This window comes from Oncorhynchus tshawytscha, linkage group LG14 (genome assembly GCF_018296145.1).
Source record: "Oncorhynchus tshawytscha isolate Ot180627B linkage group LG14, Otsh_v2.0, whole genome shotgun sequence".
Taxonomy (NCBI): domain Eukaryota; kingdom Metazoa; phylum Chordata; class Actinopteri; order Salmoniformes; family Salmonidae; genus Oncorhynchus; species Oncorhynchus tshawytscha.
In genome coordinates, this window is record NC_056442.1 from 22422424 (window position 1) to 22450065 (window position 27642).

General features: G+C 42.2%; 2 protein-coding genes across 4 annotated transcripts; both read right to left on the reverse strand.

Moving 5' to 3' along the window:
• Positions 1–2461: 2461 nt before the first annotated feature.
• LOC112266766 (protein YIF1B) lies at positions 2462–10600 on the reverse strand. 3 transcript variants are annotated; one of them, XM_024444545.2, is made up of 8 exons: positions 10410–10600; positions 4952–5172; positions 4734–4838; positions 4488–4566; positions 4327–4384; positions 4084–4239; positions 3810–3903; positions 2462–3680 (listed from the first exon to the last, which is right to left on the reverse strand). In XM_024444545.2, exons 1-8 carry the CDS (start codon positions 10480–10482, stop codon positions 3525–3527), a joined length of 942 nt encoding a protein of 313 aa, XP_024300313.1. In that variant the 5' UTR covers positions 10483–10600; the 3' UTR covers positions 2462–3524. The 3 variants fall into 3 exon arrangements, with proteins under 3 accessions (XP_024300313.1, XP_024300314.1, XP_024300315.1); XM_024444546.2 differs by having other exon boundaries at positions 10440–10595; XM_024444547.2 differs by having other exon boundaries at positions 10430–10594.
• A 2523-nt stretch (positions 10601–13123) lies between these two features.
• LOC112266767 (HHIP-like protein 1) lies at positions 13124–27628 on the reverse strand. The gene is made up of 9 exons (XM_024444548.2): positions 27106–27628; positions 22228–22874; positions 21894–22037; positions 16693–17021; positions 16394–16520; positions 16015–16160; positions 15530–15611; positions 15042–15124; positions 13124–14912 (listed from the first exon to the last, which is right to left on the reverse strand). The coding sequence occupies exons 1-9, from the start codon at positions 27391–27393 to the stop codon at positions 13657–13659; spliced, it is 3102 nt and encodes a 1033-aa protein (XP_024300316.1). The 5' UTR covers positions 27394–27628; the 3' UTR covers positions 13124–13656.
• Between the last annotated feature and the right edge of the window lie 14 nt (positions 27629–27642).

Here is a 27642-nt window from a genome sequence, read left to right on the forward strand (position 1 = left end):
GTCACCTCCCGGACCAAGGCCCTTCTCCCCTAATCGCTCAGTTTAGCAGGGAGGTCAGCTCTAGAAGAGTCTTGGTGGTTCTAAACTTCCATTTAAGAATGATCAAGGCCACTGTGTTCTTGAGGGACCTACAATGCTGCATAATCTTTTTGGTACCCTTCCCCAGTTCTGTGGCTCGTCACAATCCTGTCTCGGAACTCTACGGAGAATTACTTCGACCTCAGCTTGGTTTTGCTCTGACATGCACTGTCAACTGTGAGACCTTTATATTAGACAGGTCATGCCCTTCCAAATCATGTCCAATCAATCAAATTTCTCAGGTGGACTCCAATAAAGTTTATTAAAGGATGATCATTGGGAAACAGGATGCATCTGAGCTCAATTTCGAGTCTCCTAGCAAAGCGTCTGAATCGTTATGTCAATAAGGTATTGCAAACATTTCTGAACCTGTTTTCACTTTGTTATTATGGTGTAATGTGTAGATTAGTTTTTAAATGCATGTTAGAATAAGGCTATAACAAAATGCATAAAAAGTGAAGGGGTCTGAGTACTGTTTGAACATATGAACTTAGCTATGAATCTGGAAATACACTGTCTTGCAATACTTGGCACCACTTGTCTATTTTTTTGACAACTCAAAAGGAAAAAACCTCAAACCAGATGGATAAATTATTTGTGGTCGTCTATGGAGACTTTCTGTGGACAGGCATATAGAGAATAATATTTGTCTGCGAAGTAAAACCACACCTGTGTCTTTCTTCTATATTGTCGCTACCCAATCAGACTACGGACAGCTATCTTCATGAGAGACATAACTGATCTCATTTTACACGTTGAATTGTGAACATAATACCAAATAATAGTTTTATACAGAGATCACCTGAAATATGTAGATTGGTCTTTCTCAGAACATCGTCAGAAACCCATGTAGTAGTGTAAGTAGATTTGATTGGTTTCTCGCATTCGAAGACTGAACATTTATTTACAATTTAATCCTAAATTATTAACAAACAGTAAAATCCTAAAGTAGCACAGTTTAAATAACACAATGTTAAAAGATGCAAAACAATAATACAACTACAATCTTTGGGTCGCAGCAGAAAAGCTCAGTGCTTGACAAGTACTGTATATGGCAAAGTGTAATGTGTAGGCCAAATTTTCCCACCTGTACATTTAAATCTAGCCAGAATGAAAGGTTAGCGGGTAGTGAAGTCCATTTCAGTTGCTATTGGCCTATCAGATATGAAAATAATACATTGGTATTACAATCCAATCTTTTTTGTTTGTATTATTTATAAGTCACATAGCTTTCTGTAAGCATGAACAAGGCCACTGTCCAATATATCGATTGCAGCTTTTATCCAAGCATTTTCATAATTTGACCACGTCTCGCTATAGGTTATCATATTCAGGTTCCGTTAGCGATTTATCACTGATCAATTATTTGGAGGAAACTAAACCACAGTTGTACTCCTAGCCTGTCGCTTTTTTAAAAATGTGGTGCTTTTTAGGCCTATATAGGGGTTATTTTCAATACAAGACTACAATAATATAAAGACAACATCCATGCGTAAAGAACAACCCTATCCAAACCTGTTTGGATAATGCTTTGCGCCACTTTGAGATGCACTTTGTAGCCTACTTTAACTTGTTTTGGTTTTTACTGTGGGCATTAGGGCCTGTGTGTCATTTCTATTTATACTGTTCAATATATTTTGTACACACATCCAGATACTCAGCTCGTTTGCGTGGTGACATTTTTAGGGATGGGAAAGATTCTCAGAATATTTATTTGTACGGCCGTGGACAGGTCAAGGTTAATTGGGACAGTAGGCTATTATGGCCAGTCTTAAATCATTGGATAAAAAAAGTCTGTAATGATGAGTATTAAACAAAACGTGCCATTTCCTTTCAATTTATACAGCTTGTTTCATAATGGGAGGTCCAAGACAGGTTGAATTCATTTACATACAGGGAGGGACCATGGCATCTGGGCAAAATGTGGAAGCAGCGGTGGATAAGACACATTTTATTACCATGTGTAACGCAACACATTTCGATTAGATAGTGATCCGATCAAGAACGGATGACAACCACATGTTAATCCAAGGTGTAAACCACAACTTCTGTTATCTGACTGTGCCATGTGACAGTGGGGACAGAGCAGGAGTGTTGGATCAAGATTGACAGGAATATCTGACATACATCTGCTAATGTCAAGGTAAGCAGGCTTTATCATACACACCGGCTTTCCTTATTGATTACCATATCATCCTAACCTGGGGCAGAGAGGGAAAAGGGCTAAGGTGTTAATCTTACAATGTAGCCATTGTCCATTAAAGCTTATTTCCTGTTGGAAAAAAATTGTAGCAATAGGAAGCAAAGTTTGAGTGTATGTTAGTGATACTGGACAAGACATATTCAGCTTCATAACAGTTCAATTTAAAAAAGCCATATCAAATTTGTACTCCAGTTTCAGTTTATTTATCAAGTTGAAGAGAGCATTAGAGGATCCATGTTATTCCGCCTCTGTATATCAAATATTCATAAAAGCAACTCAGGCATGGCAAGCAACACCATTTTAGCGTGATATCTCTAGTAATTAGGCCTACATTTGAAATGGAGGCTAGTATTTGAACATCTTAAACCATTAAATATTTTTTCCAGTTTGAAGCCTGAAAATCAATTACAGTGTCATATGCTCATGTAATTTTGTCAAGCTTGTTTAAAAAAGCATCAGCTGTAATTTAAGATGACTTAATGACATGATTGAAAGTCTTTTGTTTGGGCTTCAGTTCGTGGCACCAAGACATGTACAAAAAGCATTTTTCGTATTTACAAACACACATCCACAAATCTGTTTACAGACATCATCCTGTGATTAAGGACATTAAGAGCGCTTTTTTTGTGTGTTCAATGGACGGCGCAGGCAAATTATGCTAAAGCCTTTGAGTCAAATGTAAGTATGTAACGCAAGAACACAATAAGCCACATGAAATGGTTTCCCTGCGTAGTTGTGACACATTACAAATTGTGGGCTGCAAATTCTGCAATGCAATGCCGCAGGACAGCCATTTTACGGAGCTAACTTCGTTCTTGCGTTGCCTACTTACGTAGGCTATGAATTTGCCTTAACTGTGCTTCCATCCTTGGCTCAGTCAAAGCTTTTGCGATTGAGGACCCAAGCTAGATTGCTAATATACAACCATATGTTCACAAATACTTAGAAAACATAACTAATTACAGTATACAAAACATGACGAGCCAGTCACTTATCCTTCTTAGACAATTACATTTAAAAAAAACAATACAAAAGACAGGTCAACACTACTGTTACACTTCTACTGTGAGACTTCGCAATGCTAATTCTACAATGCCATTTGTGTGTGGTTTGATTTATCCGTGCATGTGTCCCGCACCTCTGCAGCGAATGGTGGGGAGAAGTGATGGTCAGTGAACAGTCTTATTTTTCCATAGAGAGGTAGTGTCTTGTCAGATGAAACACTCCTGGTCAGCTCGTGGTCTTACCTGACCAGGTGATAGGTCAACCAGTACATAAAAATGGGCTGGGCGGCTGCGATGGACATGGTCAGGTACATCCTCAGCTGGTTCCTGGCCCCGTGAACCAACACGCCTTGGGCTGCTGCCTCAGACAGGAGCTTTAGTCTCAACGTGCGGATCTGAAGAGAGGACCAAGACAGAGGGAGCCAAAATCAAGCTTGTGAACCTACGTACAGTTGTCAAGGCGCTAGCAGGGGACATTGGGTGGAGTAAATCCGATTCTATCGTCCGCTCTTCCTGCTACTCACCATGAAGACGAAGATGGATATACAGCACCACAGCAGCGTTAGGTAATATCCCATTCGACCAAATAGTAACCCTGCCACGACCCCTACAATCATCCTGCACACACAAGGGAATCTTTCACAATTCATCTGAGTAGTTGATGTGTCATCATGTCTTTACAACTTTAATATATACTTAAGACAACTTCCATGTTGAAAGACAAGGAAATCCAGAAACACAAACCGCAATGTCATACTAATCATGTCAGAGAGAGCAAGAGAGAGAGACCAGCCGTACCCCACATATTTGTATCCGGAGAAGGCCACAAGATCGATAGTGGTAAGGTCTGTGTTGACTGTGACCAGGTAGAGACTGAGGAGGACAACCAGCACCTCCATGATGAGCCACACCAGGGCTGAGCTGGCCTGCATGCCCAGGATCTCAGGGGTAAACCTAGAGGGGAGATTAGGGTAGATACATGTTTCAGGATACTCTTTATACAGAAAACTGGGAAGAAAGGTGCAAAGTGGACCAGTTTACCTGTTCTGTGTTCCGAGCGCTAACCCAGCCACCAGGATGTATGTGATAAAACCCATTGCTGCAAAATAATATAAAGCAATGTTAAAACAATAATAGGCTAGTTGCAGGTTTTATTTGTTTAGTTTCAGTCAGGGTGGTAGACCTGACCAAATCTCCTATACCTGGAATGTACAAGTCAGGAGCGTTGATATCAAAGCGTGGAGCCACTGGGGTGTCCTGTTGGTAGCTCACTTCCCAGTTCTAATCAAAAGCAAAACACAAACATACACCTTCTTCAGTCACCCATTCAATGAGTCATCCTAGGGCATAAGTTCAGTATCAGCTTGGTAGCTCTGAGTCTGGACATGGACACAAGCAATACCAACAGATGGTGACCATAGTAACACAGGGTGACATGGCATCAGTACCTGGTGCATGTAGGGGAAGACGAGCAGGCCGAGTTTCTTGCCCACGTAAACTGTGTCCACGGCAAAGTAATATTTCAGCTTAGAGATGGGGAGGAAACGATCCAGCTGTAGATGAAACGGAGCAAAACCAAGACAATTTAGGCCCACTTAATGACACATCATGTTGCTACTTACTAACTGGTACCACAACTATGTACCGTCACTACCATGAGTCTTACATTTTTGTCCACCAAGTCTTTGCCCTGGCTGGCCAGGCTGCTCCCGTAAGCCATGGCCAAGTTGGACATGGGGTCTGAGAGGAGGGTCCGGCCGGGGTGGCCCATCGTCCCAACACCCTGGCCCTGGAACCCAGTGGGCTGCCCCCCCGGCGCTACACTGGTGTCATCAAACAGCTGACTGGGGTCTGTCCCGTCCATTGACGTGCTCCTCGTTTCGGGATCTGTCACACCAGAGGTGGATGAAAGCACATTCTGGTCAGCGGAGTGGGGAATACAGGCTGCAAGTACTGTGCAACACAAGCATGCATCGTTAATACCTGTGATGTTACGTGAAGCTGTAAGATGACGAACGGCAAACGTCCAATGCATTTTGAAGGACAACCCAAAATGTAGCTGCAAAAGGAGGAGCTATGCAGTGCACATTGACACAATTCAACAAATAGCCTGGCCTAAGCAGACAGTGCCTATAACGGGGTCTCTTCACTCCATGTGTAAGATAAACCCTGTTCTCAGTCATCAATTCTGGGTGTGTTTTATCCTGAGTGCAGAATCACATCGCCCACTAAGCAGATGGACACCCAGCCGCTTCCTATCAATGTATACTTTGTCCTTTCACAGACATCCATTGGCCTGCACCGTAGACTAATCTTATTATTAATACTTAACAACGAGATCAATTGCGATTAGGAACCTCTTTCTCAAAGAGAGAGAGGTCAACCAGGACAAGTAGGCTCTATTTCAAAATTAAACTTCAAAAACGGACACACTTATGGATCTCCACTCGTGGTCTACTGTAGAGCCGGGACGATAAACCAAAAATGATCGGTACCAACCACACCGAGGATTTTACAGATATCAATAACTTTAAGTAGAGGAATGTGAAGTTTGAAATGAAAGTCTGCTAATATGGGCTATTGCTAACTGGACAAATGGTACAATATTAGAAGTAGCAGTAGTAGTTAAGCGCCATATAACAAAAGTAACTGGTGCACACTGTTTTAAAGTTATTCAATCTCTCATTAGCGTGCCAATTTATCGCGATATAGATGTTTATCCATATCGTCCAGCTCTAGTCTGTCTCAAAAAAGCCTATAGGCCTAAATAATGAAATACAATGTTTGTTATTCATTAGAAGCACATCTCTGATTCTCTATTTCTGACCTATTGAAATGGGTAGCCCTAATGTTTCATATCCTTTACCAAATCAGTAAGTTTACCATGGTACTCTTAGCCGTTCTCATGACTACAATTCCATTCCATTACAGTGGAGCCAATCCATGTCCCATTTTGCCTTGTGAGTGAAATGGCCCATAGCTCTGACGCTTTATGTAGCAGGTTTTGCCTGCTACATAAGTTCTGTTATAGTCACAGACATGATTGAAACAGGTTTAGAAACTTCAGAGTGTTTTCTATCCACACCTACTAATCATATGCATATCATATATTCCTGGCATGAGTAGCAGGAAGTTGAAATTGGGCACGCTATTTATCCAAAAGTGAAAATGCTGCCCCCTATTCCAAAGAGGTTAAGCAATGGCTTTTTTTCTGGCCACTTTTCCGTAAAGCCCAGCTCTGTGGAGTGTACGGCTTAAAGTGGTCCTATGGACAGATACTCCAATCTCCGCTGTGGAGCTTTGCAGCTCCTTCAGAGTTACCTTCGGTCACTTTGTTGTCTCTCTGATTAATGCCCTCCTTGCCTAGTCCGTGAGTTTTGGTGGGTGGCCCTCTCTTTGCAGGTTTGTTGTCGTGCCATATTCTTTCCATTTTTTAATAACGGATTTAACTTCTCTAGGGTAGGGGGCAGCATTTGGAATTTTGGATATAAAGCATGCCCAAATTAAACTTCCTTCTACTCAGGCCCAGAAGATAGCGTATGCACTCTAAAGTTTCCAAAACTGTTAAAATAATGTCTGTGAGTATAACAGAACTGATTTGGTAGGCGAAAACCTGAGAAAAATCCATTCAGGAAGTAGTATTTTTTTTTGTCGTTTTCTATTCAATGCCATTACAGTACCCATTGACTTAGGACTCAAATTGCAGTTCCTATGCCTTCCACTAGATGTCAACAGTCTTTAGAAATCGTTTCAGGCTTGTATTCTGAAAAATGAGGGAGTAAGAGCAGTCTGAATGAGTGGACCCTGCCGTATCAAAGAGCTTTTTCATGAGCGCGACCAGAGAGTGCCTTTCTTGTTTACCTTTTATATTGACGACGTTATTGTCCAGTTGAAATATTATCGATAATTTAGGCTAAAAACAACCTGAGGATTGAATATAAACATCGTTTGACATGTTTCTATGAACTTTACAGATACAATTTGGATTTTTTTGTCTGCCTGTTGTGACTGCGTTTGTGCCTGTGGATTACTGAAGAAAACGTGCAGACAAAACGGAGGTTTTCGGGATATAAAAGAGATTTTGGACTGATCTTTGTGGGCTACACTCAGCCTTGTCTCAGGATGGTAAGTTGGTGGTTGAAGATATCCCTCTAGTGGTGTGGGGGCTGTGCTTTGGCAAAGTGGGTGGGGTTATATCCTTCCTGTTTGGCCCTGTCTGGGGGTATCATCGGATGCGGCCACAGTGTCTCTCGACCCCTCCTGTCTCAGCCTCCAGTATTTATGCTGCAGTAGTTTATGTGTCGGGGGGCAGGGGTCAGTTTGTTATATCTGGAGTACTTCTACTGTCTTATCCGGTGTCCTGTGTGAATTTAAGTATGCTCTCTCTAATTCTCTCTCTCTTTCTCTCTCCTTTCTCTCTCTCTGAGGACCTGAGCCCTAGGACCATGCCTCAGGACTACCTGGTATGATGACTCCTTGCTGTCCCCAGTCCACCTGGCCCGGCTGCTGCTCCAGTTTCAACTGTTCTGCCTGCGGCTATGGAACCCTGACCTGTTCACCGGACGTGCTACCTGTCCCAGACCTGCGGTTTTCAACTCTCTAGAGACAACAGGAGCGGTAGAGATACTCCTAATGATCGGCTATGAAAAGCCAACTGACATTTACTCCTAAGGTGCTGACTTGTTGCACCCTCGACAACTACTGTGATTATTATTATTATTTGACCATGCTGATCATTTATGAACATTTGAACATCTTGGTCATGTTCTGTTATAATCTCCACCCGGCACAGCCAGAAGAGGACTGGCCACCCCTCATAGCCTGGTTCCTCTCTAGGTTTCTTCCTAGGTTTTGGCCTTTCTAGGGAGTTTTTCCTAGCCACCGTGCTTCTACACCTGCATTGCTTGCTGTTTGGGGTTTTAGGCTGGGTTTATGTACAGCACTTTGAGATATCAGCTGATGTAAGAAGGGCTATATAAATACATTTGATTTGATTTGATTGGAGTTCACCACATCAGTCATTGGCTTCTTCAATAAGTGCATCGATGATGTCATCCCCACAGTTACCGTACGTACATACATACCCCAACCAGAAGCCATGGATTACAGGCAACATCCGCACAGAGCTAAAGGCTAGAGCTGCCACTTTCAGGGAGCGGTACTCTAACCCAGAAGCTTATAAGAAATCCCACTGTGCCCTCTGGCGAACCATCAAACAGGCAAAGCGTCAATACAGGACTAAGATTGAATCGTACTACACTGGCTCTGATGCTCATCGGTTGTGTCAGGGCTTGCAAACCATTACAGACTACAAAGGGAAGCACAGCCGAGAGCTGCCCAGTGACACGAGCCTACCAGATGAGCTAAACTACTTCTATGCTCGCTTCAAGGCAAATAACACTGAAACATGCATGAGAGCACCAACTGTTCCGGAAGACTGTGTGATCCCGCTCTCCACAGCCGATGTGAGTAAGACCTTTAAACAGGTCAACATTCACAAGGCCGTAGGTTCAGACGGATTACCAGGACGTGTACTGCGAGCATGTGCTGACCAACTGGCAAGTGTCTTCACTGACATTTTGAACCTCTCCGAGTCTGTAATACCAACATGTTTAAAGCAGACCCCCATGGTCCCTGTGCCCAAGAACACTAAGGTAACCTGCCTAAATGACTACCGACCCGTAGCACTCACGTTTGTAGCTAAGAAAGTCATGAAGAGTGCACAACAAAACCTATTCCCCCTCAGGAGACTGAAAAGATTTGGCATGGGTCCTCAGATCCTCAAAAGGTTCTACAGCTGCACCATCGAGAGCATCTTGACTGGTTGCATCACTGCCTGGTATGGCAACTGCTCAGCCTCCGACCGCAAGGCACTACAGAGTGTTGTGCGTACGGCCCTGTACATCACTGGGGCCAAGCTCCCTGCCACCCAGGACCTCTATACCAGGCGGTGTCAGAGGAAGGCCCTAAAAGGAAGCCCCCCCTCTAGAACACTGCTGCTACTCTCCGTTATTATCTATGCATAGTCACTTTAATAACTCTCTACATGTGCATATTACCGCAACTAACGGTACACCCACACATCGACTCTGTACCGGTACCCCCATGTGTATAGTCTCGCTATTGTTATTTTACTGCTGCTCTTTAATTACTTGTTACTTTTATTTATTTATTTATTTAACTGCATTTTTGGTTAGGGGCTCGTAAGTAAGCATTTCACTGTAAGGACGGTCTACACCGGTTGTATTTGGTGCATGTGACTAATACAATTTGACTTGAATGTCCCAGAGTGGCCTAGTTACAGTTTTGGCAAGACTTGAAAATGTCTGTCTCGCAACAATCTACTTGACAGAGCTTGAAGAATGTAACAATTAATAAATGGAAAATATTGTACAATCCAGGTGTGCAAAGCTCTTAGAGACTTACCCCAAAACTCACTGCTGTAATCAGCGCCAAAGGTGCTTATTTGAAACATGTATTAATTTTGTCATTATGGAGTATTGTGTGTAGATGGGTGGGAAAGAAATATTGAATCCATTTTGAATTCAGGATGTAACGCAACAAAATATGGAACAAGCAAGGGGTGCTAAATGACGTAAATAGAATACTGTGTATTGGGAACAAGTTCTGATTGAACACTGGGCGGAGACCAACAAGAAGCTAACAAAACAAGAGGCACAGTCCCATGTCCCAATTTAGAAGCAAGGTAATACGTGAAGGCTTGAAATCGTAACTCTTGAGAGCGAATAGCGCGACCTTCTAACCTACACCTGAATAATGTGGCCCGAAACTGATCAGACATGTTTCAGATTCGCTGTCTACATGGAATATGACAACGTCACCAGATAGTTTATCTAATGACGTGGCTAACAGCCAGCTAGCTAGCTAACTCAGTCTTGTGCAATATGGCGTTAGCTAGCCATATTAGTAAGAAATGAGCTGTCATGATTGATAACACACCGCATATGACACACAAAAAGCAAGTTAGCTAGCAACATTTTCCAGGTAGTTAGTTTAGCTTTGGCTTGAAGAGCAGCCATCGAGTGGGTTAGCTTGTTAGTTAGCTATTAGTATTAGCATGCCGGTTAGATACATTTCTAGGCCAAAAAGTTCAGACATCTTACCAATAGTTTGATCAACGTACGTTAACTTACGCTGTCTGGACACACTTTGGGTTGCGGTGTAATCCATGTTCATCAATTATTACAGGTAGTTTCGGATATCGTCTATAAAAACGCTGATATGAAACCATTCAATATGCTTCCTACAAAATCTGTACACAGCCACACCCATGTGTCAACTGGCCAATGATAGAATCGTAAAAGACAAGACGAAGTTGTTCCAGGAAAAATGTGGACCAATCGAAATAATCCACTATAATTCATTTATTTCTACATCTACCATTTACCATCACTTCTTGGACAGACCATACATAGTCTTAGATATTCAGTTTTAGAGCGTATTTAGAAACGTATTTGTCCTGTAAACATTACATGGCCATTTTGATAGCGCACAGGCTGCGGGCCAAAACCGTTGTGGGTTTGCAGACTACCATAGACAAGAGTAGGGGTGGAAAGATCTCCTATATAGTAACATGAAAAATAATATTTTATAAACATTTCATTCAATTCTACTTTGTTGTATAATAGCGGAAACGTTTTTAAATGTCATAGTAATCGGTCGTTAATTACATTACATAACAGTATTTTTACTTAAGTACTTTACACCACTGATTTTCACCTATATTTTTTGACACGCTGCATCTCTTGCACAGTAATTATGTATTTGTATTGCACCCTTAGCACGGATATTTAGATTCCATCAGGTTCTGATATAGAGTGGGAAAGTGAATCGGTTTCTCGGGACGAATGGTGTTCTAGTCTCTTGCCGCGTTCATCTGCCATCCGAGTTATCGGAAGCTCCTAGTTCCCAGTGGGACATTTCACTTAAACGATCCCCCAAATAGAAATTGCAAGCAGTGGTTGAAAAAGTACCTACTTGTCATACTTGAGTAAACGTAAAGATACATAAAATAGAAAATGACTCAAGTAGAGATTAAAGTCACCCAGTAAAATACTACTTGAGTAAAAGTATATTTTTTAATATACAAAGTAAATGTATTTGCTAAAATATACTTAAGGGAGGTAACGTTAATCATATTAATAAAATATATATTTTACCTAAACCCTCCCTGAATGCTTGAAAAAAAAATTACCCTCCCCTATACTCAAAATAATTTTTCAAACATGTGCATAGGAGTGAACTTCTACCATTTACCATCACTTCTTGGACAGACCAGAGGTTTAGATATGCAGTTTTGGAAACTTATTTGTCCTGTAAACATTACATGGCCATTTTGATAGAGCACAGGGCTGCGGGCCAAACCGTTGTGGGTTTGCAGACTACCATAGACAAGAGTAGGGGTGGAAAGATCTCCTATATAGTAACATGAAAAATAGCCTTTTATAAACATTTCATGCAATTCTACTTTATGTTATATAATAGCGGAAACCTTTTTAAATACCACACGTTACCTGAAATGACAAGATAAGAATGGACAGAGAGGTTAGGCATCTGTTCATTTTATCATATTTCTCCAACGCCAAATCAGTGTGTCTTGTTTGCAACGAAACTGTCCCTGTTTGCAAATAATACAATCTGAGCATGGTGCTGTACTTTCAAAAGTTAGGCCTACCTTTCCACCCCAGACAGAGTAGGCATACCAACGCAGAACAAATATAAGCTTTAATTGCGGGCTACTCTTCTTCCATAGCTTAACCCAATGAGAGGTCACAAGTAAACCCATCTGTCTTGGTTTAAACAGTTTACTCAATTGATAGTGACAGAATTGGATTAATTCACAAGCAAAGTAAATGTATTGTCTCCTCGGCTATGGAAGGTTGTAACTCAGCCACTGAATATCCAAGAAACGGAACAATGATATCGCCATATGTATCGGGTTCATGTCTTTCATGGGTATTTTACAGCTTTTTCCTATATATAAAGCATCGGACCAAAGTGATGTTAAATATCATTTTATTTAATCTCATTCATTTTATTTTCTCCAAAATCTTAAACTAGTAAAATCTTGTTAGTAAAATCTAATTAAAATGAAGATGGATTAAATGAATTATGCCCACTCAGTTGCCTACTTTCAGCATCATGAGCTGTCCATTTCTGACTGATTGTGCCGCGGCTTCTGCTTCAGGTTTCATCACCACAATGTAAATTACTCAAATATGGCTTATTGTGAGGTCAATAACTCTGATAAATAAGCTGACATGGGCAAGAAACATATTGCTTTTAATGAAATCAATTATAGTAGTAGCAAGCTATCAAAGTTGACCTCAGGTCCTCCTCATCTTCTTGCTCTCTTTCTCAAACTGAACAGAACATAGGCTATAGGCTTGTCCATGCGCAAGATGGACTAGGCCTAATTTTTTTGAAAGCCTTTGACTCTCCTGGACTGCCACTATATGCATACACAGGACAGCCATTGGTTAGGCAAAACGCAACAACTTTTTGATCAGCAAGAGAAGAGCAGACATTGGGCTCAGTGTTGGAATATCCATTGCAGTGTGTATTGCAGCCCAGTTTTATTTTTCACAATCCCAGCAGCCATCTTAGAAATATAACTTTGCTCTGTGCTTCTCCAGGCATGCATTTCGTAGCCTATAGTTTATAGGCTATGGATAATTTGGTTGAGACCACACTAGCCTATAGGCGCACTTGATATAGCCCACCCAGCAGAGAATCAGAGATGAGGGGCAGCATTGGGCACAGCATTGTTTCGAAATAGTAGTGCTTGCTTCGAAATAGTAGAAATGAGGAGCAAGAATTCAATTGAAATCTCTGTTTATTCGTCTCAATGGCCTTAAACAGTTTACATACTGTATATAATCAGTCAAATTTTACAATAATAAAGCACACAATGTCCAGCATTTTCCTTTTCATGATCATTATTATAATTTTGACATCACTTCTTCACATGTAGAATTTTGTTTTATGAAAAAAAAAACATATATATATGTAATTATCAATTCATACAATGTAAAAAATTATAATTTCAACAAAATATATGCCATTTCTTCCAGCAGAGGACAGTATTGTAAAGTGATACACTTTTCTGGAAGAGAGGCAAGGAAGGAAAGGGATTCTGCCTCTGGAGTAAAGTATCAGGATGTCTAGTCTACAATCAACAATTGTTGTTAATCATCTTGAATTCGCAGTGTGTGTGAGTATGTGTGGGGGAGTAGAAGGGTGAGATGTGTCTGACCACAGTTTGTGCCCTGAAGTACAGTACATAGAGGAAGATTCTGTGCATGCACAGGAGAGTAGCAATGATCCCCCAGTTAGACGTCTTTTGGCTCATTATTTATCCTCGTCGTGGTGGTAGCCACACACCACCCCCACATCCTCATCGTGTGCACAGTTGTGCTTGCCCACCATTGCCCGTTTGCAGTCCAGTAACGTCCTCTCTGTGCCTTCACACTCCACATCATCTAGCAGGATACTGCCACTGCCACCCCCCAACTCCGCCCGTTTAGCCACACGCAGGGCTACAGGGAATCCTAGTTGCTGGCACACCACCGTGGCCGCTTTACTACTAAACAAGTCATCACACACTGTACCCCACTCCCCCCGTATGTAAATCTCCACCCGCCCACGGTCTGATAGCTGCTCTGCACTGATCAGCCTCACAGACCCAGCCCGGTGCTTCCGGCGCCGCTGCTTCCCAGGTTGGGAGCCCCGGTCCTTCTTGTTGAACCGGTTCCTTGTGGAACGGTCTATTTTGTCACTCTGGCCTTTCAGGAGCTTGTCCTGGACCTTTAAGAGGGTGAAGTTAGGCCTCTGGGTGGTGGGCTTTGTTGAAGCTGTACAGTACATGGGCCTTGGTGTGGTCTGGGGCCGGTTGGTCGTATCCCCTAGTGGTGGGGCTCTGACCGTGTCGTGTGGTTGTGCTGTTGGTGGAGAGGGCCTTCTGGCTCCAGTTGTCAACCGTGGTCGGGGCTTCGGGGTAACAGTGGGCCTGGTGTAGGACAACGACATTCTCTGCCGGGAAAGAGTGGTGGCATGACCTGGCCTGGCCGTCACTACCTGCCTCCATGAGGTGGTCAGGGCAGGTGTAGCGGTACCAGTAGGCCTCTGCTGCATTGAGGTGGGGTTGGAAGGTGTTGCTGCAGGTTTAACAGTAGGTTTAATAGTAGCCCTCATCGTTGAAGGTTTAACTGTAACCCGCGTCGTCAGAGGTTTAATAGTAGCCCTCATCGTTGAAGGTTTAACTGTAACCCGCGTCGTCAGAGGTTTAATAGTAGCCCTCATCGTTGAAGGTTTGACTGTAACCCGCGTCGTCAGAGGTTTAATAGTAGCCCTCATTGTTGAAGGTTTAACTGTAGCCCGCGTCGTTGCAGGTTTAATAGTAGCCCTCATCGTTGAAAGTTTCACTGTAGCCCGCGTCGTTGCAGGTTTAGCGGTAGCTTTCAGGGTTGCAGTTGGCGGTCTGTAGGTAGGTCTTGTCGTCGTAGAATGCATGGTGGTTGGAGGAGTACGGAGAGTGGTAGTAGCTGTTGTTCTAGCCGTAGTAGTGGGCACAGCGGTGGTCATCGGCTTCTTGTCAATGACAAACTCTGTAGAGAGGAAGTCAAGCGAGAGAAACAGCCCTTTAGAGCACTCCAACTGACCGAGATGTGTTGCACTATGACTCATGATAGCCCGCAAACACAGAGCAACTCGTGTTTGTTTGTGGTGTCACTTACCCTCCGTCGGGTGGAAGTGAATCAGCTTGCCCTTAATCTTGACAGGAGTGGGCTTGAAGCTGCACTTGCCTGGAGGTGCTCTCCTAGATGGTGAGAGAAATCCATTGATTCCAAAGCTGCTCATGACAACTCTATCTCCTAATAATACAGTATTGTGTGATTTTAATCATACGTTATCATAACCACATGAAAAAAAACAATTATATCATAGATAAGTGCATTATATTCAGTAAATTGCATTTCAGGGTAAATTATTTAGCAGATATTCCCTTAGTGTAACACAGAGCGATTACATTTGTGATTACATAGTTAAAGTAAGATATGTACTAAACAAACACAGGGGGATTGAAGACCACATCAATAATTGGATGGACAATAGACATTAGTATATCTGGCAAAGGTATGTCTGTTTTGGGAATCTTTCATTAATTCAAGATTAATTCCCAGAGCCCCCTGGCTGTTGGGACATTGGGACCCTAGTTTAATACCTGGATGGATCTACTATCTTATAGATCACCCCCGCTCTGGCAGACGCACTGGGAGCTCCCGTTGCCAGGAAGTACAGCTCCCCTAGAAACAAGAGGGGAAAAGGATCTAAGACCCAGCACAAAGATATGCAACACTTTCAAAGTGAAATGAAGACAGACCGTTTCTTTTGAACCTCTTCCCACTCTAATCAGCTTTGAAGTCAGGAATTCTGAACAAGATTGCTTTTTGAAACTTATCTGGAGTTAAAGAGCATGCACTAAGTGGTGCACCACTGGGTTTGAACTGGGTGTTTTATTTCTTTATTGCTGTTCAAAAGCAGCAGACGCTCATCATGAAATAACTCAGAGAAGCAATTTGTCATGGTTGCCTTGGGTGAGTGAATTCACAAGCAGCATGCATCCCCTAATGGCCTTTTCATGTACGGATCAGTACGTACAAAACACAAAGAGACACAAAAACATGCAAAGCTAGTTGTCAAGGTTACCTGCCTCATCTTCAGCAAAGGAGATTATGTATTTGTAATAGCTGTTGATGAGTTTGGGGAATCGGCACGTCTGGCCTTTTCCCATACAGATCTCCTTGTACTCCCACTTCCCAGTGCTTTGGTTCTCCTTCAGTGACATTAGGCGCCTAGGCAGACAAGTAGTCACTCAGATTGTGCATGTGTCAAGTGAGTTTTAGGGCAAAAAAACTATTGTAATGCTATTGTTTTTATGCATTTGAAACATTTGGAAATTATCTTTCAATGTTAAGAACATTTGTCTATCAACTTCTTTTCGAGGCATGACAATCTATGGAACATTTTCAGCATATTAATAGGTATAACATTGGATAAATGTAGGTTATGTTGTATAAACACACACCCACTCATAAAATCCCCGAATATGTAGAGGCCATTGAGATTAGGCATCTGGCAGCCTCGGTATATGTAGCCTCCAGTGACCGACTTCCCCAGTTTGTGGGGGTAAGCGAAAATAGGTAGAATGTCATCTGAGGAGAAAAAAATGTAATACAACAACACATCTCACTTTGGAAACACGCCGCAAGAATGTTTTCACCGCTTAAGGGATTTAATAGATATCTGAACTTAAAATGAGCTGATGCTTGATAGAGAATCAGCCTGCCACTTCTACCAAGCCTGTAGGAGGAGTAGCCTACTTACCAAGAGAGGAGTTGCGACACAGCCTGTTGTCATAGCAGGAGAAGCCCTCCTTGGCTCTCCAGCCGTAGTTGCCACCCTTAACGATGAGGTCCACCTCTTCAAACTTGTTCTGCCCCACGTCCCCGCAGAACAGTCGGCCACGGCCCTGCCCGGTGATGGGGTCGCCCCGGTCGATGGAGCAGCGCCACATGTTACGCACCCCGTAGGCATAGATCTCAGGCAGCGAGTCCTTCTCCCCCAGGAAAGGATTGTCCGACGGGATACTGTAGGGGTCCATGTCATCGTTGTTGTCCACATCGAGACGCAGCACCTTGCCCAACAGAGTGGACCTACGCACACATGGGGTGGAGTTTATTCATAGGAAAATGTATGAGTGTTTTAGTGTGTGCTTCTGTCATTGTTGTGTGTGCTTCTGTCATTGTTTTTCATTTGTGTTTGTGTATCCAACCTGGTCTCAGACCATTTTGTAAATCTGAGACACTCTAGTATGATACAGTGGCTTGCAAAAGTATTCGCACCCCTTGTCATTTTTCCTATTTTGTTGCCTTACAACCTGGAATTAAAATATATTTTTTGAGGGGTTTGTATCATTTGATTTACACAACATTCCGCTGGTGTACAGCAATCTATAAGTCATACCACGGATTCTCAATTGGAATGAGGTCTGGGCTTTGACTAGGCCATTGCAAGACATTTAAATGTTTCTCCTCAAACCACTCGAGTGTTGCTTTAGAAGTATGCTTAGGTTCATTGTCCCGCTGGAAGATGAACCTCCGTCACAGTCTCAAAACTCTTGAAGACTGAAACAGGTTTCCCTCAAGAATTTCCCTGTAATTAGTGCCATCCATCAGTCCTTCAATTCTGACCAATTTCCCAGTCCCTGCAGATGAAAAACATACCCACAGCAGGATGCTGCCACCACCATGCTTCACTGTGGGGATGAGGTTCACGGGGTGATGAGAGGTGTTGGGTTTGCTCTAGACATAGCGTTTTCCTTGATGGCCAAAAAGCTACATTTTAGTATCATCTGACCAGAATACCTTCTTCCATGTGTTTGGGGAGTCTCCCAAATGCCTTTTGGCGAACACCAACGTGTTTGCTTATTTTTGTCTTTAAGCAATGGCATTTGTCTGGACACTCTTTCATAAAGCCCAGCTCTGTGGAGTGTATGGCTTAAAGTGGTCCTATGGACAGACACTCCAATCTCCGCCGTGGAGCTTTGCAACTCCTCAGGGTTATCTTGGTCTCTTTGTTGCCTCTCTGATTAATGCCCTCCTTGACTGATCCGTGAGTTCTGGTGAGCTAAAAGGTTTGCTGTGGTGCCATATTCTTTCCATTTTTTAATAATGGATTTCATGGTGCTCCGTGGGATGTTCAAAGTCTCTAATATTTTTTTATAACCCAACCCTGATCTGTACTTCAACCCAAACTTTGTACCTGACGTGTTTGGAGAGCTCATTGGTCTTCATGGTGCTGCTCGCTTGGTGGTGCTCCTTTCTTACTTGTGTTGCAGACTCTGGGGCCTTTCAGAACAGGTGTATCCATAATGAGATCATGTGACAGATCATGTGACACTTAGAGTGCACACAGGTGGACTTTATTTAACTAATTATGTGACTTGTGAAGGTAATTGGTTGCACCGGGTCTTATTTATGGGCTTCATAGTAAAGGGGTTGAATACATATGCACGCACCACTTTTCCTGCAAATGCATCCAATGAGGTTGTAGAGTAGACAAGTTTGATGTAGTCATTGTGTGCTAGGAAAATGGGACCTAATTTTAAACTTTTGACTATATTTAACACTATAAGTGGATGTATCCAAATACTTATGACTAAATACATAAAGTGCATAAATTGCTTGCATTTCTAAATGAAAAAACAGATATGTATGAAAATACCCTCAAATAAAAGTTGACATTCTGTACTGTCACCTCATATAAAACATTTAATCTCAAATCCAAAATTCTGGAGTATAGAGCCAAATTAATCATTTTAGCTTCACTGTCCAAATAAATAGTGGAATTTCTCTCTCAATTCAATTCAAATTCAATTCAAGGGGCTTTATTGGCATGGGAAACATATGTTAACATTGCCAAAGCAAGTGAAGTAAATAATATACAAAAGGGAAATAAACAATCAAAATGAACAGAAAACATTGCACTCACAGAAGTTCCAAAATAATAAAGATATTACAAATATCATATTATGTATATATACAGTGTTGTAACAATGTCTCTCTCTCTCTCTCTCTCTGTCTCTCTCTCATACACACATACTATTATGCGGCCCACAGCGTCGCGTCTTGTGTAAATATTAGCCTTGGCAGGTTCCACAACCCTCATATCCCTGGCCTCCTATTCATTGGCTGTCAAGAAACCCTCTGCTCATCTTTCTTCTCCTGCGATGAACTGAAAGGGATGTTTCCACCTAATGGAACTCAATAGAATGCCTTTACCGTAAGTACCGCCCCCCGTGGTAAAGCTGTGATGTAAAGATCCCCTTATTTCCGCATGCATGCATTCTGCTATACACTAGAGCTACCCAACTATAAACTAGACATAACCCTCTTCTGAGAATAACACATCACCAGTTTTGATTTAGAGCACCTGCTCTTACTGTACGTCTTGCTGCTGTTGAAGATAGGAGGATGAGCTCATTGTTATGGCTGGATTTTTGTGATTTGTTTGATACTGTTCCATTTATTCCATTCCAGCCATTACAATGAGCCCGTCCTCCTATAGCTCCTCTCACCAGCCGCCTCTGCACCACATTTACATCTACGTTGTAATATTCTGAACAGAGCAGCAGATATTTTACCTCAACTCAGGTCTTTAAAAGGAGAGGTAAACTTCCCTTTTAAAGCTCAACTACACAAGACTGTAGTGATTATCACATGGTACGAAAAGGCCAGACATCGTCTGACAACATTCCCCATAAGTATTACTTTTGGCCTGGCACTGCAGGTCCAGACACTGGCCATTGACCAATACTCTGTGGGGGTGGCACTCCCTTAGAACCTGACTGGCAATGTTATGCCCTGTCCTTGCCCATGGTTCAAAATAAAAATGCATTCTAAGACACAGACTGTCCAAAGCTCAGTGATGTTTTTTTCATAATATCACTGTGTGTACAATTCTGCCATTGTGTTATAACTATAGAGGCTTTGAGTCATTTCTGAATGGCCCTGCGACACTCTGGGCACTGCCAACCCCTGCCTCTGTCAGGAGAAAGCTAAACCTACAAGGCTAATATTGTGAACAACTGTACCGTCTCTGTCTGCATAAATGTACACATAACGTTGAGCTGAATGTTTGTCATGTCAAATGCTTGGGGGTTGAGGTCATACATGGCGATTCTCTCCCAATTTTGCCACCACTGACAAGTACAGTCATAAATTCGCACTTTCATGAATAGCTGCTGAGTGGCATTGCTGAAGGTCCTGTATAAATTTAATTGGAAAATGTTGAGCTTAAATCCATAAATGTGTCACTCCCTCAAGGCCTAGAGAAATGTCTAGTCAAAGTTTCTAGTAAAATATTCTTCTACCCTCTGGAGTCAATTAATATTCTGTAATATTAAACTTGTGACAACTCAGACATAAAGTTAATCTATGATGTGTATTAGTCAACCATAAATATAATAATTACTAGACATTTACCATGGCAACAGGATTTTCCATTCTTTAAAAAACTTCTTTGGGCTAGGCCCCTTTTTTCTCCACTTCCTGTCTGAATGACGTGTCCAAAGTAAACTGCCTGTTGCTCAGGCCCTGAAGCCAGGATATGCATATAATTGGTACCATTGGAAAGAAAACACTTTGAAGTTTGTAGAAATGTTAAAATAATGTAGGAGAATATAACACAATAGATACGGTAGGAGAAAATCCAAAGAAAAACCAACCAGGAATCCTTTTTTTTGAGAGACCATGCTCTTACAATGGAAAGTATAAGGGCATACTGAATTCTAGCTCCCATTATGCAATTCCTATTGCTTCCACAGGATGTCAGCAGTCTATGTTCAAGGTTTCAGGCTTGTAACTTCCAAAACCAATAAGAAATATCAGTTTTAGTACAGGGACACAATCCTGGAAATTTGTGTTTGGGCGCGCCATGAAGACAAGACACACCTGCTAAAATTGATTTCCTATTGAACATACTTCTTTCCATAAGATATATTATAGTTTGAATACATTTTAGAGTATCCTAGGAGTAAATAGAAATGTATTTTGACTTGTTGAAAAAAAGTTCAGGGGTAGATTTTCGGATTCCTTTCTCTGCAGGTTGAACGAGTGGATTACTCAAATCGATGGCGCCAACTAAACTGACTTTTTGGGATATAAAGAAGGATTTAATCTAACAAAACGACACTACATCTTATAGCTGGGACCCTTTGGATGACAGAGGAAATCAGAGGAAGATTTTCAAAAAGTAAGTGAATATTTCATCGCTATTTGTGAATTTATGAAACCTGTGCCTGTGGAAGAATGTTTTGATGTGGGGCGCCATCCTCAAACAATCGCATGGCATGCTTTCGCTGTAATAGCTACTGTAAATCGGACAGTGCAGTTAGATTAACAAGAATTCAAGACGTAAACCGATATAAGACACTTGTATGTACCTAAATGTTTAGTATCCATAATTTTTATGATTACTTATTTGAATTGCGCCGTCCTCCAGTTTCACTGGAAGTTGTCCCGCTAGCGGGACGCCTAGCCCTAATTATAGAATCATGTATCACTGTAGTATCATATGAGAAGGTCACATAGTGTGAGAGTTGAGTACTACAGTTTACAAACACACTAAAATACTAACTGTGCCCTATGGTCCCTTTACTGTAGCTTTAGAACTCTCCTGGCATAAAAAAATATGTCACGCTATAGGTTGAATGTTTTGAACCTTTCTTTTTCCCGTAATTTCTTGTCTGTAAATAAGTATACTTTAAAGAGCCAGCACATCACATTAAGCGTTTCCATCCACTACTATCTCTAATACTCCAACACTACTGTTTAGGTATCCTTAGTTGAATGATAACTGTATCTTCAACACTTGACAAATGTATGTCTCTGAAGCAAACATATCATTCTGACCTTCCAAAAACATCAACATGGGGTGAAGGCTAGAAATACACTAAATTACTAAATGTCATCCACTAATTTGTTTCCCCTGAATGTGTTTGAAATGTATAGAGCACAGTGACTCACTTATTCTGGGAGTTCCCAAACTTGCCAAAGGGGTCCCCTGCTCTTCCGCCATCACCGATGAAGATATAGAGGTAGCCATCGTGCCCGAAGAGAAGTTGGCCCCCGTTGTGGTTCGAGGCAGGTTCCACCACTTCCAAAATAGTTCTACAAAGACAACCACTCATGACTAAACATCACTAAATTAGAAATCTGATAGGATGAGTGTAGTTGCAGATCTCTATTTCAAATCTGCTGGTTCGTTCAGATTTGTTTCAAAATGTCAAATGCATTCATGTGAGCCGATGACACCACAGGTTCTGATTCAGTCCATGCCATTTGGTGATACTTCTCTTACCTCTCTGAGGAGTGGTCTAGTTGGTTCATATCATCAGCGGACAGTGTAAACTCACTAATGCGGATCCTCTCCTCCTTCTTCACAGACACAGAGTAGTAGACATAGGCCTTCCGCACCACCGTGAAGCGCGGGTGGAGGGCCATGCAGAGGAAGCCTCTCTCATCCCCCGCCCAGGGCGAGGTGAGCACTGCCTTAGTTAGGTTGAGGAAGGGCCGGTCAATACGGGAGCCGTTGGCCAGGTACGCCCACACGTAGCCCAGCTGCTCGGCCACAAAGAAGCGGTGGGTCCCGTCATCGGCATGGACCATTGCCACCGGGTTCCTCAGGCCGTTGGCCACCTCCTGCAGACACAGCTGCAGACAGCCCTCGGGGTCCGCCCGAACATCTCCCAGGTTGGCATTGAGCTTGTCGTCGGAGAGCACGTTAGGGTAGCAGTACTCCCTGTCTTTGAGTTCCAGGAAGTTACAGAATTTATTGCGGTCCTCCTCTATGCCCACCGTGGCGTTGTTATCGGTGAGCAGGCTAATGGTGTAGCGGCACTGGTGCCAGAACTCAGAGCAGTAGTCTCCGCACAGGCCTGGCAGCTCCCTCATGGGCGTGTTGGCATCCTCAGCATCATACAGGTGGGCAGAGTAGGGAGAGCACTCCTGCAAGGATAAGGAAACCTTGTTTGAAAAGTGGCAGAGCTTTTGGGGATTGGACGACACACGCTTTTGAGCAAAACTTCATGATCAGTAGACCTACCTTATCGGCTGATAACTTTCATAATGAGCTACCACTTAAGCTGTAGTATATAGCCACTTGATTTGTGTAATGTCGTATATAATCTTCAAAAGTATAGTCCACAGGTTAATACTATGCCATGTCTGTTCGTGATACTGTGCAGCTGTTTTCATGATGTACTCTCCCTAAGCTTGAAAACATTTGTAATTCAGCATGTCCTCTTTTCATCCCAGTACTAACCAGATCAGCTAGTAATAACTATTCTAGAAATAAATAAGGCCTTTTTAAATGCATCTTGGAACGTCCAATCCCTTATTAAGTCAAAGACACAAAATTACACTCATTTTGACACTGGTAAACCGTTGGGACAATTATGCAAAACATATAAACCACCTTAAAGACTGGTACTGAAAAAGACAGTTCTGTTACAAAGACTCTGATGAATGATATATCATATGATTCCAAGTCTAAGGCAAAGTGGGCATAATGTGTTCTGGAGTTCTGCTGAGTATTTATTTACTTCTTTATATTTAAATCTGGGATATGCTCTCTCAAAGGTACCATCAAACCACTGCTCAAAAACTCAATATCAAAGCTTTTAAAATCAACAGCACTGGCCAACTCTGGGCTGAAATCTGTAGCTGACCATAAATTGTTAGGTGGATTATGCAGTCACATGATGTCAGGCAGTGCCGTAAACAAAAGGGGGCAATCTGGAGGTGGTATGTGTTATGCACAGCCACACTGTGTGTTTGAGTTGGGGGTACAGTAAAAACTAGTAGGTAAGAGCTGACAAATGTGGGCATATAGCCACTAAAAAGAACATAAAAGCATGCATGAAATGCCTTGATTATATACAAAATGTATGATATATCACATCACATCATAGCACCTTGTGGTAAATGTTTATTTTTTTTTACTTACATCATTTCTGTTAGATCTTAAAATATCTAGATTTGGCTCTTGTTGAGGGGTTCATTTGTTTCTGCAGATCTGAAATAGTTTCCCAGCTATCTCCCAGCAGGGTGCAATCCCTTTCATGTCTTTACAAACAAACCCGGCCATGGTGAGTCCCATTTCCTTTGTACACGTTTTGGAACTATCCAGAGAAATTGTATCAAAAGAGCCCAGTGTTCAGTGAAGCTAAGCAAAGCAGGATTGATATCAAGCCATGCTTATTTGGTTCAATTTCAATCCAAGGTGAAAAAGGGAATCTCTGAGTCTGAATCTAAGATGCTATTGAACTACGCCAAACATACAGTGGCTTGCGAATTTATTCACCCCCCCCTTGGCAATTTTCCTATTTTTTTGCCTTACAACCTGGAATTAAAATAGATTTTTTTTTGGGGGGGGGGGGTTGTATCATTTGATTCACACAAAATACCTACCACTTTGAAGATGCAAAATATTTTTTCTTGTGAAACAAGCAATAAATAAGACAAAAAAATGAAAATTTGAGCATGCATAACTATTCACCACCCCAAAAGTCAAAACTTTGTAGAGCCACCTTTTGCCTCAACTATAGCTGCAAGTCTCTTGGGGTATGTCTCTATAAGCTTGGCACATCTAGCTGGTACACAGCAATCTTTAAGTCATACCACAGAGTCTCAATTGGAGTGAGGTCTGGGCTTTATTGCCTCTCTGATTAATGCCCTCCTTGCTTGGTTCGTAAGTTTTGGTGGGCAGCCCTCTCATGGCAGGTTTGTTGTGGTACCATATTCTTTCCATTTTTGAATAATGGATTTAATGGTGCTCTGTGGGATATTCAAAGCTTCAGATATTTTTTTATAACCCAACTCTCATTTGTACTTCTCCATAACTTTGTCCCTGACCTGTTTGGCGAGCTTCATGGTGGTGTTGCAGACTCTGGGGTCTTTCAGAACAGGTGTATATATACTGAGATCATGTGACAGATCATGTGACACTTAGATTGCACACAGGTGGACTTTATTTAATTATGTGACTTCTGAAGGTAATTGGTTGCACCAGATCTTATTTAGGGGCTTCATAGCAAAGGGGGTGATACATATGCACCACCACTTTTCTGTATTTTAAGTAATTTTTAAAATTTCACTTCACCAATTTGGACTATTTTGTGTATGTCCATTACATAAAATCCAAATAAAAATACATTTAAATTACAGATTATAATGCAACAATATAGGAAAAACGCCAACGGGGATGAATACTTTTGCAAGGCACTGGAGACACAAACCTCTAGGTGGCAATTACCCTTCTATGACTCTCTGTAATAAACATACCAGCGCTACCCTTAACCATATAATTTATTGTGTAATTCAGCCCAAAATCAACAGGGCCAAGTTTTTAAAAAATGTTAAATGCATATAAAAAAAATCTATGCATATAAAATAGAATGAGCAGAACTGGAGTCCACATTCAAGTCAATGATTTGACAGTTCTAGCCATTCTATTTCTATGCATGTAATCCTAATCCAGATAGATAATTTTTGAAGAACTGCACCCTGGTCATTGTTCTTTGCCCTGTTTCATCTCGTTTCATCAAATGGGTGTTGACTCCTCTGGCCTCTACTGTAGGCAGCCCTGATAATGCAGAACTATAACGTTCTGTTTAAATCCTTTGGAAATACTGTAATTTAGGCCGGCGTTGGATGGGATAGGGAGTTCTGACAACAGCAATCCGTCAAATTTAAATCCACGTGCCTTTTGTTCACAGAGATGACAACCAGATGTGGCATTAGAATTTGTACAGTTTAGCGTGGAAACAACCCGAGACTAGCACACCCACAAACACTGTGATTGTAAAGAAGGTTAACTACACAGTGCAGGGTGAGCTGGTAGGGTTAAAACTGTGTGTGTTGGTTTCCTTTCCTCCATAAGTCACCAAAAGTCAACATAAATACACTAAAAGAACACTATAAAAAGGCCCTCCTTCCAAAAGAGGTGGGCGGTAATGAGAGAGTGCACATGTGCCACATCGTATGGGACAAACCTTCAGAGTTCCACGTTGCCACGATCACGGTAAATGTGAGACTTCTCAGCTTCCAACGTTGGGAAGGAGGTATAGGATAGGCTATATTGAGTTGAATGGTTGACGTCAATGTTACTAATTGTTTTGTATCCCAATATTCAGCCTTAATCCCACCACAAGTAGAAGTTGTAGTTCCTTCAACTACTTCAGCTGGATTCAACTCCACACCTGCATCTCCCTCATGCCCTCCCTCCCTCCCTCCCTCAAGTGAAAATATGATACTGTCTATCCTGTTCAGTGGCCAGACAGGAAATCAATGTTTCGCTGGTGGTCAGTGGACCTCTTGACAGATCACAAGCAGCCCCCTGTATCTATGATAACTGTTCGGACAAAGGGCATCATTGAGCAGAGTTTACCCTGGCTAAGTGGCCATAGGCATTGGGTCTCCAGCCAATGACCACACTGTCTGTATCTCAGCATGGCTGATAGGAGAGCTGAGAGCCAAGCACAACAGCTCACTTCCACCAATGGAGGCTGCTGAGGGGAGGACGGCTCATAATAATGGCTGGAACGGAGTACATGGAATGGCATCAAACACATGGAAACCATGTATTTGATACCATTCCACTAATTCCAGCCATTCCCACGATCCCGTCCTCCCCAGCTAAGGTGCCACCGACCTCCTGTGACTTCCACTGGATCCAAAACCAAACAAAGCTGAGGACACATTCACATGGGCTGTGATTCTCATCATTGGAGAGGAGAAACAAAGTCATCCGTTTACAGTAGTGATGTTGTGGTACTGTGGTTCAGGACCCTAAATCCACCATTGTTAACAGTGCTGTCGTTTCTCATGCTCGAACAGTCAAGTCAAGGTCTTACATAATACCTCCAACTATAATTTGTTCCAATCTACAGCGTGCACATTTGGAAAGGCCTGGGGTATGTTATTATCATGATGTCCACATACATTTCACTAGCGCAGGGGTGTACAAATCTGAATTAAATATAGTTTCATGAAATGTGATAGCTTAATCTGTATACATTTTTCATGTCCTGTGATGAATTAGAATTTTATATCAAGTGAAAAGGTTTTAAAACCATGCAAGAAGGTAATCCATTCTACAAATATCCTGCAATTTTGTGGACTGTTTTAGAGAAGGAGTCATTAGCTAACATCTGACTACTGACAGACTTCAATTTACCTGACAGAGGATGGTGCGTATGTATTTCGCACAGGTCACGTAACCCAAGTAGTCAAAGTAGTCCATGATCTTGTAGAAGTTCTGGGATATCTTGTCATCTTTCTCCAGGTCACAGCAACCAAACTTGGCATACTCCTTACAGAAGACCAGAGGCTCCCGTGGCTGGAAGGGGGGCTTGTAATCCAAGCATTGGGGGTGTGTGTTCCCATGTCGGGGTGCGAGTAGGACCAGTAGGACCAACAGCCACCGGGACATCAGCTCAACTCCCTTTACACTTACCCCGCTCATAGCAATGGTAGTTCACACTGCCACCTGTAGGGCTAAGTAATGGAGTGATGCAGAATTCCAAAAGGTCTGTGTATAGTGGTGATTCTGTCCCTTCCCCCTGGTGCTTGACTGTTGGAGAGCCTTCCTATGTTTGCTCTGGACATGTGCTCTTTTGTGGGACAAAAAAACGAACGGTGGTAGAGAGCAACAGGCCCTTTCATTCAGCAGTCAGCCCTGGCCAGCCACGCTGCTTCCACTCTCCACTCAGAT